The 17,190-nt window shown below is 43.6% G+C and overlaps 2 protein-coding genes across 4 annotated transcripts in view; both read right to left on the bottom strand.

Moving 5' to 3' along the window:
- The window catches only part of LOC308083072 (engulfment and cell motility protein 2), a 302,126-nt gene that overhangs the window by 177,078 nt on the left and 107,858 nt on the right, over window positions 1–17,190 (bottom strand). The gene's annotated exons all lie outside the window — the stretch shown is intronic.
- Window positions 803–17,136, bottom strand: LOC308081765 (putative chitinase 10; the record flags this gene model as incomplete). Its single annotated transcript, XM_080423389.1, has 32 exons — window positions 803–1,086; window positions 1,489–1,633; window positions 1,722–1,841; window positions 2,464–2,646; window positions 2,761–2,881; window positions 3,098–3,222; window positions 4,023–4,100; window positions 4,241–4,292; window positions 4,377–4,578; window positions 4,668–4,697; window positions 7,349–7,570; window positions 7,801–7,939; window positions 8,032–8,151; window positions 8,237–8,416; window positions 8,545–8,665; window positions 8,782–8,906; window positions 9,344–9,473; window positions 9,697–9,753; window positions 9,843–10,044; window positions 10,137–10,166; window positions 11,162–11,181; window positions 12,528–12,891; window positions 13,075–13,216; window positions 13,322–13,441; window positions 13,855–14,040; window positions 14,151–14,274; window positions 14,959–15,083; window positions 15,464–15,629; window positions 15,742–15,798; window positions 15,917–16,118; window positions 16,217–16,246; window positions 16,944–17,136. 32 exons carry the CDS (start codon window positions 17,134–17,136, stop codon window positions 803–805), a joined length of 4,395 nt encoding a protein of 1,464 aa, XP_080279515.1.

Below are 17,190 nucleotides of genomic sequence, written 5' to 3'. Positions count from 1 at the left end.
AGGTTCCATTCCTCTCCATATCTGTAAACCATGTTTGATCTGGCATTGTTATTCTGATAAATCAGCAGTCATAAATCAGCAGTCACCTCATTCATTTGCTTGGTCAGGAGTTGCACTTGTTATCTTCCACTGGCTTTGATAATTGTCCTGATAGCTTTCAAGTGCAATTCAATAATATGTTGTGCTGACAATTAGAAGTCAAATAAAGGTTGTCATATGTTTTTTGTTTTAGTGTAATGTTTATTTGTTTGTTTTGACACATTGCACCATATAAACGTCTTCTAAAAAGATGTGATTTATTGTTTTTAACCAACGTCTGATTTGTAGGTTTACCCTTATTTTATTTTATTTTTTTAGTTTTAGTGGTATAATCTTCATAGGGGTTTAATACTACTTTAACTATGTTTTAACCAAATTATGTATTTTGTTATGTCAACCTATCTATGTCAACGGCTGTCCATAGCTGTATGATGTGTACGTGAGAATATGCAAGATGATGATGATGATGATAATGATGATGATGATGATGATGATGATGATGATTTCCTATCTTTCATCCTCTGTTCTACTGCAGTAAACAACTTGATTGGATCTTTTTGTAAATGATTAACACTCAGAGACATAACAGCTGGATGAGAGAAAGGCAGATAAGAAAAATTACTTAGACAGTCCCAAGTGTTTTGATTATAATTTTACCAGTTTATTTTATTTCCATCAGTGACCACAAGACAGCATGGTCTTGGATCACCCAGCTCCAATACACCTAAAGAAGGAGTAAGACAAAGTGGAACCATGACCTCGTTCAAGCCCAGTTGCAGCTGGTATCGAACACGAGGCCAGCAGCGCAGCTCTCTTCATAGGTACGTCCCTGGGCACAGTTGTAGTAGTGGTTCTTGTTGGTGGGGTCTGGGTAGAGTCCGTCAGTCTTGCCAGCGCACCATCCAGATCCTCCACTGCTGCTTCCACCACCGCCTCCACTAGGCTGAGGCTTGGGCTTGGGCTTGGGCTTGGGCTGGGGCTTGGGCTGGGGCTCGGGTTGGGGAGCTGGTTGCTTGGTGGGGCTGACTGGGGGAAGAGGTTTGCAGCCTGCATGAGAAGTGAAGGACAAAGAGGATATATGTTAAAGGAGAATTCCGGACTACATTTTTCTTACCTTTTATATGATTATTATATCCTAGGATGAGTGGTACAGTAGAAACATTTCATAACTCCATCCCGAGTCCACCGGAGCTAAAAATCTGAGTGCACGGTTGAAGAAGAATTCTCCTTTAAGAGACATGTGTGGTTTTGTGTGTGTGTGTGTGTGTGTATGTGTGTTTGTGTGTGTGTGTGTGTGTGTGTGTGTGTGTGTGTGTGTGTGTGTGTGTGTGTGTGTGTGTGTGTGTGTGTGTGTGTGTGTGTGTGTGTGTGTGTGTGAGAGAGAGAGAGAGAGAGAGAGAGAGAGAGAGAGAGAGAGAGAGAGAGAGAGAGAGAGAGAGAGAATGTTACCGGCTCCGGCTCCGGCTCCCAAGCCATTCTTGAGGGTGCTGATCAGTGGGTATCTTCCCTGGCCACAGAATGTGCCGCTGAAGTCATCCATGTCCAGACTCCAGACAAAACCTCCACCAAAACCACTCTTCTTCAGCCAGTCGACCTGTAGATGGACCAAATGGTTTTAAAAAAAGAGTACTACGTAGAGTAGACAATGATCAATACTGTTACGTTGGAATACAAATTTGCACCTTGATCTTGTAGCTCTTGTCATTGTCGTATCCAACCCATAAATGGCTGTTGTAGGCAAAAGGCACCTCCTGGGGGGCATCCCAGACCTGAGTGGCTCCTTTCTTCAGGAAGTCGCAGATCTGAATGAAGGTGATTTAGGTTCAAGGTTCAAGGCGCTGTATACAATATACATGATCAATATAGTTTACCCTGAATAGTCAATAGGCTACTTATTCGGATGACAGATGGTATAATTATCAAGTAAAAGTGTAAAAGCTCTGCCTCGAAGCCTCTGTGTCTGCCCACACAGCAGAGTGGCAGCACAGAGCAGAGTCAATTTCACTTGCCACATGATGAGAGTAGGCAGAGAAAGGCTCTAAATTAAAGCTTACTTGACAACAGCTTGGTACTAAAGTTATTTAAGTCAGACAACACACAAAGTGAAGTCAAGTAGGCTATGCCCGTCCCATTTTCCCATGGCTATGGTAACTCATGGACCGTCCATGCGGTACGTTAAGCCATGGAAAGATGTTTTTAATAAGGGGTATTATTCTATATATAACACCATTCAATACTACATGAATGCATTAATATTCATTTATTCGGGGGGGGAGTGCTGCGGAACCTGTCTTTGGGGTTGTGGACGTACCCTCAGGCCCCTACTCCCACGGCTATGAATGTCACTGCTAACACTGTTGTCCTGAGTTTATTACTTATTTGTACGTATTTGGTAAGAGAATCTCCACACCGCGGCAGCCATACCTCATAGTAGGACCAGAATCCTCTTTGGCGGGTGAAGGGTCCAGCAGGTCCAGGTCCACCGTTGAAAGCCCCAATAGTGCTGGGGTTGGGACCGGCCCAAAAGTTGTGGCCATAGGTGGCGAAACCAACCAGCAGCTTCTCAGCTGGGGCACCCAAGCTCTTCCAGTAGTTCATGGCATAATCCTATATGGACAAGGAAACATACTGGCATCAACAGCCATTTACACTATAGACATTCATCCCTATAGTAACACATAACACAATGTACAAATGTAAAGAAGAGCCTCCTCCACTCACCACATTGTAATATTCACGCATCCAACCATGGTCAGCTGGGTCCTTGTACAGGGGGCTGTTCTCTGTAAGAGTGGCGGTAGCCTGGTAGTCGTAGGTCATCACATGGAAGTAGTCCAGGATACTGTGGTAAAAGGACATCAGGTCAGGGAGTCAGAGTTCTGCTGGTTTATTTCAAAATAAGTGTTCCCCTGTACTGTGTGTGTGTGTGTGTGTGTGTGTGTGTGTGTGTGTGTGTGTGTGTGTGTGTGTGTTTGTGTGTGTGTGTGTGTGTGTGTGTGTGTGTGTGTGTGTGTGTGTGTGTGTTACTGTGTGCGTGTGCGTGCATGTTAGAACTGACGCTCCGAGCTGGGGAATCTGGTATCCAGAGTCAATGGTTGGCTTTCCACCTGACACAGCAGCGGTGAGCATCAGACGAGGGCGGTTCGTCTGCTTACCTTCAGCCTCAAAGGCAGCCACCAGCTCCTGCAGAGAGAGACGGTTGTGATGGAGAGAGATGAGGGTGGCAGCATTAATCTCAAGGATGGATATATCTAATTGATTTGACTCCTGCTGAAGTAGGATATGTATATTGTATTTAGCAATATATTATCATTATATATTCTCATGTGACATAGTATCTTTCATAAGATATGTCAGACAGCAAGTGATACTTATACCAACGTGCACCAGCGTTGATGAGGTGCTGACCATGGCAGGTTATAATGTTGAAAAGGAGGAGGCCGCACAACTTTTAGCCACAATGCAAAAATGCTTTTAAAGATACAGGAAACCAACGTCTTCCTCAGGGTTGGAACAAGATTAAGGCAAATGATTCAAAGATACAGTATTCAGAATACTGATTCAAAAGGAATTGTTATGCACATCCCTGTTAGTTAGCTGGTGCAGGACAAAAAATTACATGATATAAGAATAAAAGAAGTCCGCACAGGCAGCTGCTGCTCCGAATACATTTTAATGTGCAACGAGTGTGGTGTTCCTCAGATACTGTATACAGAATACACACAGAGAATTAAGAATGGGCAGGGACATATATGAAAACATGAACTATGTACAGTAAGTTACTGTATAGGATTTATAGTGCTTGCTAACGTGTCATCACCACGGGGGGGCGTGGCATAGTAGCTGCAGACATACTGGTGGGGTTCAATGTTAAATCAACCTGTTTATACCCCACCAAGATGTCTGCGCTACCAAATAACACTTGTTGACGCCCCCTTCAGGATTTTTTGGTACGCACTATAGAGCCATGATAGAAGGCTGACCTGACACACAACAGTGAAGAGCTCCTTGGTAGGTCCAACAGGGTACTCCCAGTCGATATCCAGACCATCAAACTCGTACTGACGCAGGAAGAGAGAGAGAGAGAGAGAGAGACAGAATAGCTTTACAAGTACTTTTTCGCGTTCCTGAGCATCCTGTCACTGGAGTTATTGATTATCTTGTTCAAATTATTGATCCTCTTGTTTTATACTCACTTTGCAGTGCCCATGGCCCAGCCACCAATGGCTAGCAGGGTCTTCAGATTACTGTTCCTGAAGAAGAAAAAAAGTTTAAAGAAAAACACACTGAGTGCTCATGCCTTGTGCGTATACGTGCATGCGTGCATGCTCGCTCACTGTTTCTTAAGAGCCTGGAACTCTGAATAGAACTGCTCATCGTCCTTCTCGAGGGTCGTGATCATGTTGTTGTCCATTCCAGCGAAGGCATAGATGAGGTGGTCACAGAGACATGGGTCAATGTTGGAGGGCAAGAACTTCCCTGCACCGGGACGGTACTGTCCCCAGTTGGTGAAATAACAGGAGAGGATGTAGGAGGATCCTGCAAGATATATGAGAGACTCAGTTAGGGCTTCTTGATATTTCCTTTTTGCCGTTTGAGAGCATCACACCAAGTGGACAAAGTCTTACCTAGCTGCACGTGCAGCAGGAGAGCCAATCCTGTAAGAGAGATACAAGGAGAGAGAGGGTGGGTGGGGGTTTAGTGAGGAAAGTCTTAAAGCTGTCCTACCCGGGAATTGAACCCCTAGTCTCCCGCATGGCAGACCAAATTCATACCACTCTAATAAGATAGAATCCCCTTTTTGGCCAGGGGAAATATTGCACTTGCTATTGCAATTACTTGTCAAATTACTTGTGTGCTTTCCGACACCATGGACCACCTCCAACTGCTGCAGATGTACTACAGTAGTTATATTGTATTAAAATGCTCTTGCCATACCATGCTGATTAAAATAATTTGTATTCAAATAAGTTATTTAAGCCTAATTGTAATTAATATACAGTATGACTCGTAATATATGACACATACACACAATCTTGATCAATTAGTCTTTATGCATCATATGAATGTTAACCAATTAGTTTGAACACAATAATAGATTCCATTTCATCATCTAATTTTGCAGTTAATTTTGTTCTCTTTGTATCAAAAAATGTCACCTTACCAACGCAGATGAGAAGCTTGCCCATGTTGCCTCAGTACAACTAACTGAAGGCCAGAAGCCTCTTATATTCCTCTCCATATCTGTAAACCATGTTTGATCTGGCTTCATTATTCTGATAAATCAACACTCAACTTGTTTAATTGCTTGGTCAGGAGTTGCTTGATATTTTCCACTGGCTTTGTTCATTCTGTTGATAACTTTTAAGTGTGATTCATTAATGATATGATGTGCTGACAATAAAGTGAAATAAATAAAAATTGTCATAAGTTTGTTTGTTTGTTTGTTTGTTTGTTTTGACACATTCCTTCCACCTCATAAACATGCCTTCAAAAACATAATCAAAATAATTATTGTATTTGTACGATAATTCTACCCTCTGTACAATGTACGATCAATAATGCAGAAAATGCCCAAATGTACGATAATTTCGTCACAAAAAGGTGCGTGAATGGCTGCTAAGTTGGCTTTCAAAATAAGTAAGTCCAGTTTCAGACTTTTATTTGAGTAAGGTCCAGGAAGTTGCCTGCTTCCACGCAGCGTATGTGATGCGTTTTTCTCACGTATGAGTCTCAAACTCAAACAAGGCTTTTTCTTGCAATAAACACGCTATGAAATTACATTTAAATCTATGATTCATACTTTAGCCCCTTCTAAAGTCCCCTTGCGTCTTATTAGCTGGTGCTGGTGAAATTGAGCTGCTGATTGGCTGAAGGGGAATTTTTTTTAATCTCTGAAGTTGCCTAGAACCCCTTTAGAGGACTATAGCACCACACACAAATATACTGTTACTGATCTCACCTGAATAACTGAGTCAATATATTGGTTAAACATCACTGAGCGCAGTGAGCGGTTAAGAAGACATGGGCATTTGATTCTTTTATCCAGGCATTATGTTCATCCAGACCTTTCAAATACAAAACACAACAATAGCAAAACTTTGAACAGCAAAGTATTAGGCTATTAGGCTATATCAAGCAATGCTGTTACTACATTACCATGATGACTTTTCTAATGTAATATTTTATCGTTTTTGGCAGTTATGGAAACTTTGCAAGGTAGCAGTGGCCTAAGCGATAATGCAATGGGTCAGTTTTGAGAAAATAACCGCACTTCAAGTGGGTAAATACTTAGCACCCCCACGTAATGTGGTCATTCTCATAACAGGGTTGTTCTCAGCACATTATCCTTTACTTAACAGCCATGGTAAGCTATTGTAACACTCAGTCTTACTTTTTCCTGATTAATATGCTCATGGCCCTTTCATGAACAGCACTGCTGCACTGAAACCCATTATTTACAATGGTTTGTTGAACAAAGCTCAGCATCGAGCTCCACACACATCCGCTGTGTGCTGTGATGAATACACTGCCAATAGGAATGAGGCATCCATCCAGCCAGGCACAGAAGGGAACAAACATATGAAGCCTGGGAGGTGGAGGCAGCATGGACATGAGAATATGTAAGATCATTATGTGGATGATGATGATGATCATTTACTATTTGTGATATTCTGCTCTACTGCAGTAAACACATTTGTTTTACTGTTTGATTCTTTTCGGAATTGATTAACTCATTCACTGCCACAATTATTGCTGGCCGCGTTTGCCCACTGCCAGAGATTTTTCATTTAAAAAAAAAAGTACTCAGGAGCCGAGATACAGAATTTTTAAGTTTTAAGTTAACAAGGAAGTGGATGGGAGTGTAGATCTTTAAACAATCATATCTCCTTGGTCTTTGGGTCAAATTTGAAAAAAAAACTAAAAAAAAAAAAAAAAAAAAAAAATTAATTTTTTTGAAAAAAAAAAAATTACGTTTTTTACGTCAGTGGCAGGATTGGTAAACGGGACGAATTACGTTTTTTACGTCAGTGGCAGTGAATGAGTAGTGGAGACATAACTGGATGAGAGGAAGACAGACACATGTAGGAAAAAGAACTTAGACAGTCCTAGTTGTTTTGTTTTGTTTTATTCCCATCAGTGACACTAGACAGCATCGTCTAGGATTGAGCGACTATTTACACCCAGCTCTAATGATCCTAAAGAACAGCAAAGATGAAGTGAAACCGTGACCTCGTTCAAGCCCAGTTGCAGCACTTGCAGCTGGTATCGAACACGAGGCCAGCAGCGCAGCTCTCTTCATAGGTACGTCCCTGGGCGCAGTTGTAGTAGTGGTTCTTGTTTGTGGGGTCTGGGTAGAGTCCGCCAGTCTTGCCAGCGCAGAATCCAGATCCTCCACTGCTTCCTCCACCTCCACTAGGCTGGGGCTTGGGCTGAGGCTGGGGCTGAGGCTGGGGCTGGGGCTTGGGCTGGGGCTGGGGAGCGGGGGCTGGAGTGACTGGGGGCAGAGGTTGTGGGCGAGATGTGCAGCCTGCATTAGAGATAGAGGACAAAGAGGACAAAGAGGACAAAGAGGATATACGTAAGTCAAGAGATGTAACTCTGATGCAGTATGTGTAGAAATTGTAAAGCATGTGTGTGGTTTTGTGTGTGTGTGCGTGTGCGTGTGCGTGTGTGTGTGTGTGTGTGTGTGTGTGTGTGTGTGTGTGTGTGTGTGTGTGTGTGTGTGTGCACGCACGAGTGAGAGTGCATGTTACTTACCAGCTCCGGCTCCCAGGCCAGTCTTGAGGGCGCTGATCAGTGGGAATTTTCCCTGGCCACAGAAGGTGCCGCTGAAGTCATCCATGTCCAGACTCCAGACAAAACCTCCACCAAAACCGCTCTTCTTCAGCCAGTCAGCCTGTAGATGGACCAAATGGTACAGTGAGTACGAAAGGAAACAGTAGAGAGTGGCTACAGATCTGAACAATATGTTGAATATAAATGTTGCACCTTGATCTGGTAGCTCTTGGGATTGTCGTATCCAACCCATTGATGGCCGTTGTAGGCATAAGGCACATCCTGGGGGGCATCCCAGCCCTGACTGGCCCCTTTCTTAATGAAGTCACAGATCTAAAGGAAGGTAGAGATTTTAGAGTTAAGGCTCAAGGTGCTTTATTGTCACATGTTACATCACATGTTACAAATACAACCCTACCTCATAGTAGGACCAGAATCCTCTCTGTTTAGTGAAGGCTCCAGGTGGTCCAGTTCCACCGTTGAAAGCACCAATAGCGCTGGGGCCACCAGACCAATAGTTGTGGCCATAGGTGGCGAAACCAACAAGCAGCTTCTCAGCTGGGGCACCCAAGCTTTTCCAGTAGTTCATAGTGTAATCCTATGGTAAAGGAAACATACTGGAATCAACAGCGATTCTTTGCAGTACAGACATTCATCCATACAGTATTACAATATACAATGTGATATACAAAGTGTGCAAATGTAGAGAGGAACCCCCTCACTCACCACATTGTAGTATTCACGCATCCAACCGACGTCAGCTGTGCTCTTGAAGAGAGGGCTATTCTCTGTATTAGTGGTGGAACTCTGGTAGTCGTAGGTCATCACATGGAAATAGTCCAGGATACTGGCGAAAGGACATCAGAAGTCATAAATAGGTGTGTGTATGTCTATGTGTGTATGTTTTTATATTAATCCCCTTATGTGCTTGGTGCTTAATGTGTGTTTGTGTGTGATACTGACGCTCCGAGTTGGGGAATCTGGTATGCAGAGTCGATGTTTCCCTTTCCACCAGCGACAGCAGCGGTGAGCATCAGACGTGGACGGTTGGTCTTCTTACCTTCAGCCTCGAAGGCAGCCATCATCTCCTGCAGAGAGACAGGAGGTGGTGATGGAGAAAGATGAGGGTGTCAGTATTTTCCTCAAGGATGGCTGTACCTCCTTTATTAGACTCCTAAGAAGTAGGAAATGTGTACAGTTTTTAGAAATACTATTCCCTTGTCATTCATTCTTGTTGTTTTTGTAGGCTATACTTTTATTTCCAACCTCTGCAAGAAAGCAAGACATCTGGGATACAGTTAAGTTCTATATGAATGCATTTATGAATCTGAGATACAGTACAGTCCCAGTATACTGTACTGTATATCCCTCAGATAATATTTAAATATTTTGTATTAACAGTACCACAAGATTAAGGCAATGATTCAAAGATACAGTACTCTACTGTGCACAGAATACACACAGAGAATTAAGGCTGGACAGGGACATGTTATTGTAGGCTTTTACAACATGATACAAGGCTGACCTGACACAGGATAGTGAAGAGCGGCTTGGTAGGTCCAGCTGGGTACTCCCAGTCGATATCCAGACCATCAAACTCGTACTGACGCAGGAACTTGATCACACTGTCGATGAAGGTCTGACGGTTACCAGGACTGGACACCATGTTTGTGAACCTGGAGTCGGAGACAGAGAGAGAGAGAGAGAGAGAGAGAGAGAGAGAGAGAGAGAGAGAGAGAGAGAGAGAGAGAGAGAGAGAGATTGAGAGAGAGACGAGGCGAGGCGAGAGACAACAGAAAAGAGTCATACTGTACGATTGCTTTTACCCGTTCTTGAGGCTCTCCTGTCGCTGTAGACCTTTTGTTATATTATACTCACTTTGTGGTGCCCATAGCCCATCCACCAATGGCCAACAGGGTCTTCAGGTTGCTGTTCCTGAAGAACAAAAATAAATAAATATATAGAATGCACTCAGAGTTCTCATTCTTTTATGCGAGTGCGTGTGCGTGTGTGTGTGCACTCACTGGTTCTTGAGGGCCTGGAACTCTGCATAGAACTGCTCATCGTCCTTCTCGAGGGTCGTGATCACGTTGTTGTCCATTGAAGCGAAGGCATAGATGAGGTGGTCACAGAGACATGGGTCAATGTTGGAGGGCAAGAACTTTCCAGCACCGGGACGGTACTGTCCCCAGTTGGTGAAATAACAGGAGAGGATGTAGGAGGATCCTACAAGATATGAGAAATGCAATTAGGTCTTGCTGTTGTTGTCGTTATAATCTGCCATTTGAGATTATCGTTCCAAGTGGACAAAGTCTTACCTAGCTGCATGTGCAGCAGGAGAGCCAGTCCTGAAGGAGTGGTACAAGCAGAGAGAGAGAGGGGGGGGGGTTGAAGAGGAGTTGGTTGGTTCATTAACGAAAAACACTCACTCCATAGGTTTGATGTCGACTATATATACTCCTGAAGGCTCTAGCAAAACAGAATCCTTGCTTGGCCTGGAGAGATACTAAACTTACTTCAGGCAATACATGTCAACCAGTATGACCATTCTGATACAGTGGTCTAAACTCCTCAGTGGAAGAGTAGCTAAACCACTTGCAGTAACCACTGCTAGTTATTTTGTATTAACATACTCTACCATCTGTAGACTGTTTACTGTCTATTAAAATAAGTGCAGATTCCAGCTTTACGGGCATTTTATGACATTTACAAAAATGGTACATGCATTATTATGAAGCATTTATAGCCTTTATTCATAATATTAAACAATTCACTTGAACATAAGAATGAATTCCATTTCAAAGTTAATCTAAATAATTTCCTCTACAAAAACAAAGGGAACATTTGTTCTCAACAACAATTTCTCAGCTTACCAACGCAAATGAGAAGCTTGCCCATGTTGCCTCTCTACAACTAACTGAAGGCCAGAAGCCTCTTATATAGGTTCCATTCCTCTCCATATCTGTAAACCATGTTTGATCAGGCTTCGTTCATCTGATAAATCAGCAGTCACCTCATTTTGCTTGGTCAGGAGTTGCACTTTCTATTCTGCACTGGCTTTACTAATTGTACTGATAACTTTCAAGTGCCATTAAATAATGATATGATTTGCTGACAATTAGAAGTCAAATAAAGGTTGTCATATTTTTTTGCACACTCCACCACCAAATCATGACACTTTTGCATGCCTTCAACCCTAACCAGAGAGAGAGAGAGAGAGAGAGAGAGAGAGAGAGAGAGAGAGAGAGAGAGAGAGAAAGAGAGAAATAGAGAGAGAGAGAGAGAGAGAGAGAGAGAGACTGTTTAAAGGTTAAATAATTATACCTACGTGACCGGGCCATACCTGCATGATACCAAACGTACCTGAATAATTCGGTTGATTTATATCATATTTTTGCCAGTTATGGAGAATTTGAAAGTTTTCTAAGCAGGATAATGCACTCGTCTGGGAGCAAGACAGTTATGGGAAAATAACTACACTTCAGGGGGGTAAACATACTGTACAGTAGCACCCCCATGTCATGTGGTCATTTTCTCATAACAGACTTGCTCCCAGTGCATTATCCTTACTTTCATGGTAGGCTACAGTAGGTCTCTTTCCAGTGCCAGTGCATGGTGCAGAGGCAGTGGAACGGCTCCAATAAGTTAGACTTTATTTTATTTATTATCCACTTTTTAACCAACATGTACGTATGATTCATTGATTTTATCCAATCTAAAATAACTAAACATAATGGCGGACAAACCGATTTTAAGTGTGTGAATCATGGACGTGTTTAAAGACGGTCTGAATTCCCGTTTTAGTTCATATTGAGATCTTGGGAGTAAATGATTTCACTTGTGTGGGCATATTAAACCAGGGAGCATTAACAAAGAGTTCAAACAGAGTCAAATCCAGTGTTATTTTCGGGCCATCTTCATATTACATTTGTATTTGAAATTGGCGCGTAACTGTATATAAGCCCTTCACTATGCTATTTTGTGTTTTGATCTTGCTATAGGAGTTTAACACTATTTTAACCACCAATGTATCGGCCATAATATCAGTGTCAGCCGAGATTTGCCTCGTTGACTGCCATTGGCATAGTCTGCAAATAAGTTGACAGTGTTTCTTGCTCTGTATTGTACAGGATAGTTATAGGGTGACATTTTCGTTGTACTTTGTCCTCAAAACTGCGGATGTGTTTTCGGTAATTGACGCTGTGAATTTCTTTCCCTGCTTAGCACGGGATATTGTACATGATGTTTGTTTCTTCTTATTTTTTCTAGCAATTAACCGCTTTCTGAGTAGTTGACATTTTAAAGGGGTGGAGCTTCTGTGTTTTCTTGAACATCTATCTATCTATCTATCTATCTATCTATCTATCTATCTATCTATCTATCTATCTATCTACCAATGCCAGTAGTCAATGCTTATCTGTTGTTGAGTTGCAGTAATGCTGCGCTGGCTTTGTTGGTGTTTTGGTTACCTGCATGCAGCCTACCAAGCTGAAGATTCAGTACAGGATTTTTTTTTGTTATTTTTATAATGAAGGTTTATTTGTTTCCCTGGAACAAAAGGGTGAATCAATAATAAACACTCCCAGCTGCTTTGAATAACATCATTTATTTCATTTCCATCAGTGGACAGCATGGTCTTGCATTAACAGACTATTTATATTCACCTTAAGACCAACTACACACAGTGGAACTATGACCTCATTCAAGGCCAGTTGCAGCACATGCAGCTGGGATCGAACACGAGGCCAGCAGCGCAGTTCTCCTCATAGGTACGTCCCTGGGCGCAGTTGTAATAGTGGTTCTTGTTGGTGGGGTCTGGGTAGAGTCCGCCCTTCTTGCCAGCGCAAAATCCAGATCCTCCACTGCTGCTTCCACCTCCACTGCTTCCACCACCGCTGCTTCCACCACCGCTGCTTCCACCACCGCTGCTTCCACCACCGCCTCCGCTAGGCTGGGGCTTGGGCTGGGGCTGGGGCTTGGGCTGGGGCTGGGGCTGGGTATGGGGCTGTGGATGCCAAGGTTGGCGCGCGGTGGGGGTGACTGGGGGCAGAGGTTGTGTGCGAGCTGTGCAGCCTGCATTAGAGATAGAGGATTTGTGTCAAGAGATGGAACTCTGATGCAATCTTTGTAGAAATATTATAGCTTGCCTGTGTTTTTTTTTGTATGTGTGTGTGTGTGTGTGTGTGTGTGTGTGTGTGTGTGTGTGTGTGTGTGTGTGTGTGTGTGTGTGTGTGTGTGTGAGAGACTGCATGTTACCAGTGGCTTCAATTCCCAGGCCAGTCTTGATGGTGTTGATCAGAGGGTATTTTCCCTGGCCACAGAAGGTGCCGCTGAAGTCATCCAGGTCCAGACTCCAGACCATGGCTCCACCAAAACCACTCTTCTTCAGCCAGTCAATCTGTAAACAGAGCGAATCATGTATATATTTTTAAAAGGACCTCTGAAAATAGGAGACAGTGGCTGGCTACGAATCTGAACAATACGTCAAATGCGACTTTTGCACCTTGATGTTGAAGCTCTTGATGTTGTCGTATCCAACCCAGGTCTGGGTGTTGTAGGCATAAGGCACCTGCTGTGGTTCATCCCAGGCCTGAGTGGCTCCTTGCTTCAGGAAGGTGCAGATCTGAATAAAGGTATGGATTTATAAGTTCAAGGTGCTTTATAGAATCACGTGACTGTAGAATACAGCCCGTATATAGGAACATGGCAGGACGTGAAATTGTTGTACTGCATCAGAATGGAAATGAGGAATCTGAATAGAAATTGGACTAAATATAGCAATAAAAAGTTAAAAGGAAATTGTGGGGGGAGAGGCTCATTTAATAATTTTAGAGCCCATTTCAAAAATAACGGTCCTCTGTCTCTTAAATGCACTGTGACTCATAGACTATGATGCGCACGCTTTCAAACACACACACACACACACACACACACACACACACACACACACACACACACACACACACACACACACACACACACACACACACACACACACACACACACACACACACACACACACACACACACACACACCTCATAGTAGGCCCAGAATCCAGCCTGACGGGTGTATTGACCGGAAGGCCCAGGTCCGTTGTTTTTATCACCAACAGCAGTCAGGGTTTTAGCAGACAGACTGAAAGTGTGGCCATAGGTGGGGAATCCAACCAGCAGCTTCTCAACTGGGGCACCCTGGCTCTTCCAGTAGTTCATAGCATAATCCTATGGACAAGGAAACATACTGGCATCAACCGCCATTCTTCACAGTACAGACATTCATCCATACAGTTAACACGATGTACAAACGTAAAGAGCGAACCTCCTCCACTCACCATATTGAAGTAGATCAAGCTACCCGCGTCAGCTGGACCCCTGTACAGGGGGCTGTTCTCTCCGAGAATGTGCTCCCAGGAGCCGTGGAAGTCGTAGGTCATCACGTGGAAGTAGTCCAGGATACTGGTGAAAGGACATTAGGTGTCAGCTATATTTATTTCTAAATTTCGAAAGAAGTGTTCACGTGTTGTACATTACTCTGCGCGTGTCCTTGGTGGTTAAGAGGATCTGTGTAATTTTAAGATTTCTTATGCTATTCAAAATAGCAGATCTACAAGCTCATAGTCTGCATTTTTTTTAATAGTGATTTTTTTTGCAAACCTTTGAATATATATTTTTTTAAAGCGAACATTTTTACTCCAATCTTTGCTTCTGCGGGGGTCCCTGGAACAAAATGTTTTGAGATGGGGGCCCGCAGCCAAATACATCCACAAATACAATACAATTCTGGGGGTCCTTGACATGAAAATGTTGGAGCACCACTGATATAGCAACCTACTGTTAGGATTTAGAAAACATTTTTAGATATGTCTTTGGCCGCGGACTCCCATCTCAAAATATTTTGTCCCAGGGACCCCCCAGAAGCAAATATTTGAGTTACAAATGTTCGCTTAAATATATATATTCAAAGATTTGCACACATTTTTGCAATTTCTCAAAAATAGCAGACCTACAAGCTCATAGCGCGCAAAACTCTGTGCTGCGCTATGAGCTTGTAGATCTGCTATTTTTGAATAGCCAAAGAAATAAAAAATTACACAGATGCGTTCCCGGATTGAATGGGTTAATGTGTGTTTGTGTACTGACGGTCCGATCTCAGCAATCTGGTATCCAGAGTCGATGGTTCCCTTTCCGGCAGAGACAGCAGCGGTGAGCATCAGACGAGGACGGCTGGTCTGCTTACCTTCAGCCTCGAAGGCAGCCAACAGCTCCTGCAGAGAGACAGGAGGTGGTGATGGAGAGAGATGAGGGTTGTCAGTATTATCCTCCTCAAGGATGGCATTGTCTTGTTTATTTGACTCCATAGTTCTGTTTACTGTATATTCTATCTGAATGACTCTATTGTAGAGCTGTATTCATTAAACCGAGACACAGTCCCAGTAAGTGATAATGAACTGTAAATCCTTAAGAGAATAATTAAATATTTCATATTAACATACTGTACACACCAGCTTAAGGCAAGTGATTCAAGACATTCAAGATGTCTGTATACTGTACAGAATACACACAGAGGATTAAGGCTGGGGAGAGACATAACAACATGAATTATATAAGTCAGTTGTTAGGCTGTAACACGTGATAGAAGGCTGACCTGACACAGGACGGTGTAGCGAGCCTTGTCCTCAGGTGGGGAGCCACGAGAGCCTGGGTACTCCCAGTCGATATCCAGACCATCAAACTCGTACATGCGCAGGAACTTGATCACGCTCTTGATGAAGGTCTGACGGTTGCCGGCACTGGCCACCATGGCTGTGAACCTGCAGAGAGAGAGAGAGAGAGAGAGAGAGAGAGAGAGAATCATACTAGTGCTTATAACCATTCCTGAGGTTCCTGTCACTGGAGTTATAGATCCTCTTGTTTAAAACTCACTTTGGAGTGCCAAAGTTCCATCCACCAATGGCCAGCAGGGTCTTAAGATCGCTGTTCCTGGAAAAAAGAAAATACATTCTTTGAGTTCTCATGCTTTGTGTCACTCTGTGTGTCACTCTCTCTGCGTGTATGTGTGTGTGCGCGCGCACGTGCGTGTGTGTGTGTGTTCGCTCACTGGTTCTTCAGAGCTGCGAACTCTTTGTACAGCTTCTCGTCGTCCCACTCATAGGACTTGATCATGTTGTTGTCCATGGAAGCGAAGGCATAGATGAGGTGGTCACAGAGACATGGGTCAACCGCGGTGGGGAAGTACTTCCCTGCACCGGGACGGTACTGTCCCCAGTTGGTGAAATAACAGGAGAGGATGTAGGAGGATCCTATATAAGATATGAGAGATGCAGTTAGGTATTTTTGCTGCTGTTGTTGTTCTTTATTCTGATTTTTGATAGTATCACAGCAATGGACAAAGTCTTACCTAGCTGCACGTGCAGCAGGAGAGCCAGTCCTGCAGACAGAGAGATACATGCGGAGAGAGAGAGAGAAAGAGAGAGAGAGAGTGAGAGTGACAATGAGATGGAGAGAGAGTGAGATATAGGAAAGGCGGGTGTTGGGTCAGTTAAATTTAAAGCACTCAAGGTGAGTTCACCGCTGAACAAGTTTTGTTAGCTGTTGGCGATATTGTCTGTGACAGGATAGCGCTGGTTTGACATTATCTACAGGTGTGGAACACATGTCTATATGCCTCCTGGTGAGTATAAGACAGTTTCATTATTGGTGTGTCAAAATAAAAACATCTTCACTGTATCTTTAAAAAGGCACACTGATAGGCCTTTTCTATCGTGTATCCGTCAGATGGCCAGCTCAATGTTGTGTAGCCATGCCCTCCTCTCTGGTCCTATGTCGAAGGCCGGCTTCTGAAAGTGGTCTGTGTAGGCGGCAGCTGGTAATTATAAGTCTGGCATTCTGGCCAGATCGTACCAGTGAGACATCAGATGAGCGAGACCCTTGATGTCACCTGGGCCTTAACTTCTTCTAGGTATTGCTTGAAGGACAGAGTCCAATCCAGATGTACGCTGAGGTACTTTGGGGCTTGCTGGAACTCCAGGCGCTTGGTGTCAACATCCAGTTCCCTTTTTGGTTTTCTGTTGTTAAGATGGTTTACCGCCGACACTGTCTTGCCACCGCTGAGCTGCAGAAGCCACCTCCGGAGGTATAGGCTACCAGGGTGCCCATGTCTTGGTTGAAACTGTCTTCTATCGCCTTCCATGTTGGTCGTCGCAGCATGATGGCCAGGTTGTCTGCATAACCGTATTTTCTGGATTTTGTATTAGGTAGGTCATAGATGTAGACATCAAACAGCATCGGGGAGAGAACATACCCCATGCAGAACACCATTCCTCAGTCTTCTGAGCCTGCTTCACTTGTCATCGCTGGTCTGTAGGGTGAAGC

The sequence above is a fragment of the Gymnoscopelus braueri genome, assembly GCF_963280865.1.
Source record: "Gymnoscopelus braueri genome assembly, chromosome: 3".
NCBI classification, from domain to species: Eukaryota; Metazoa; Chordata; class Actinopteri; order Myctophiformes; family Myctophidae; genus Gymnoscopelus; species Gymnoscopelus braueri.
The sequence above is the reverse complement of the archived record's forward strand: the minus strand, read 5'-3'. Positions and strand labels throughout refer to the sequence as shown.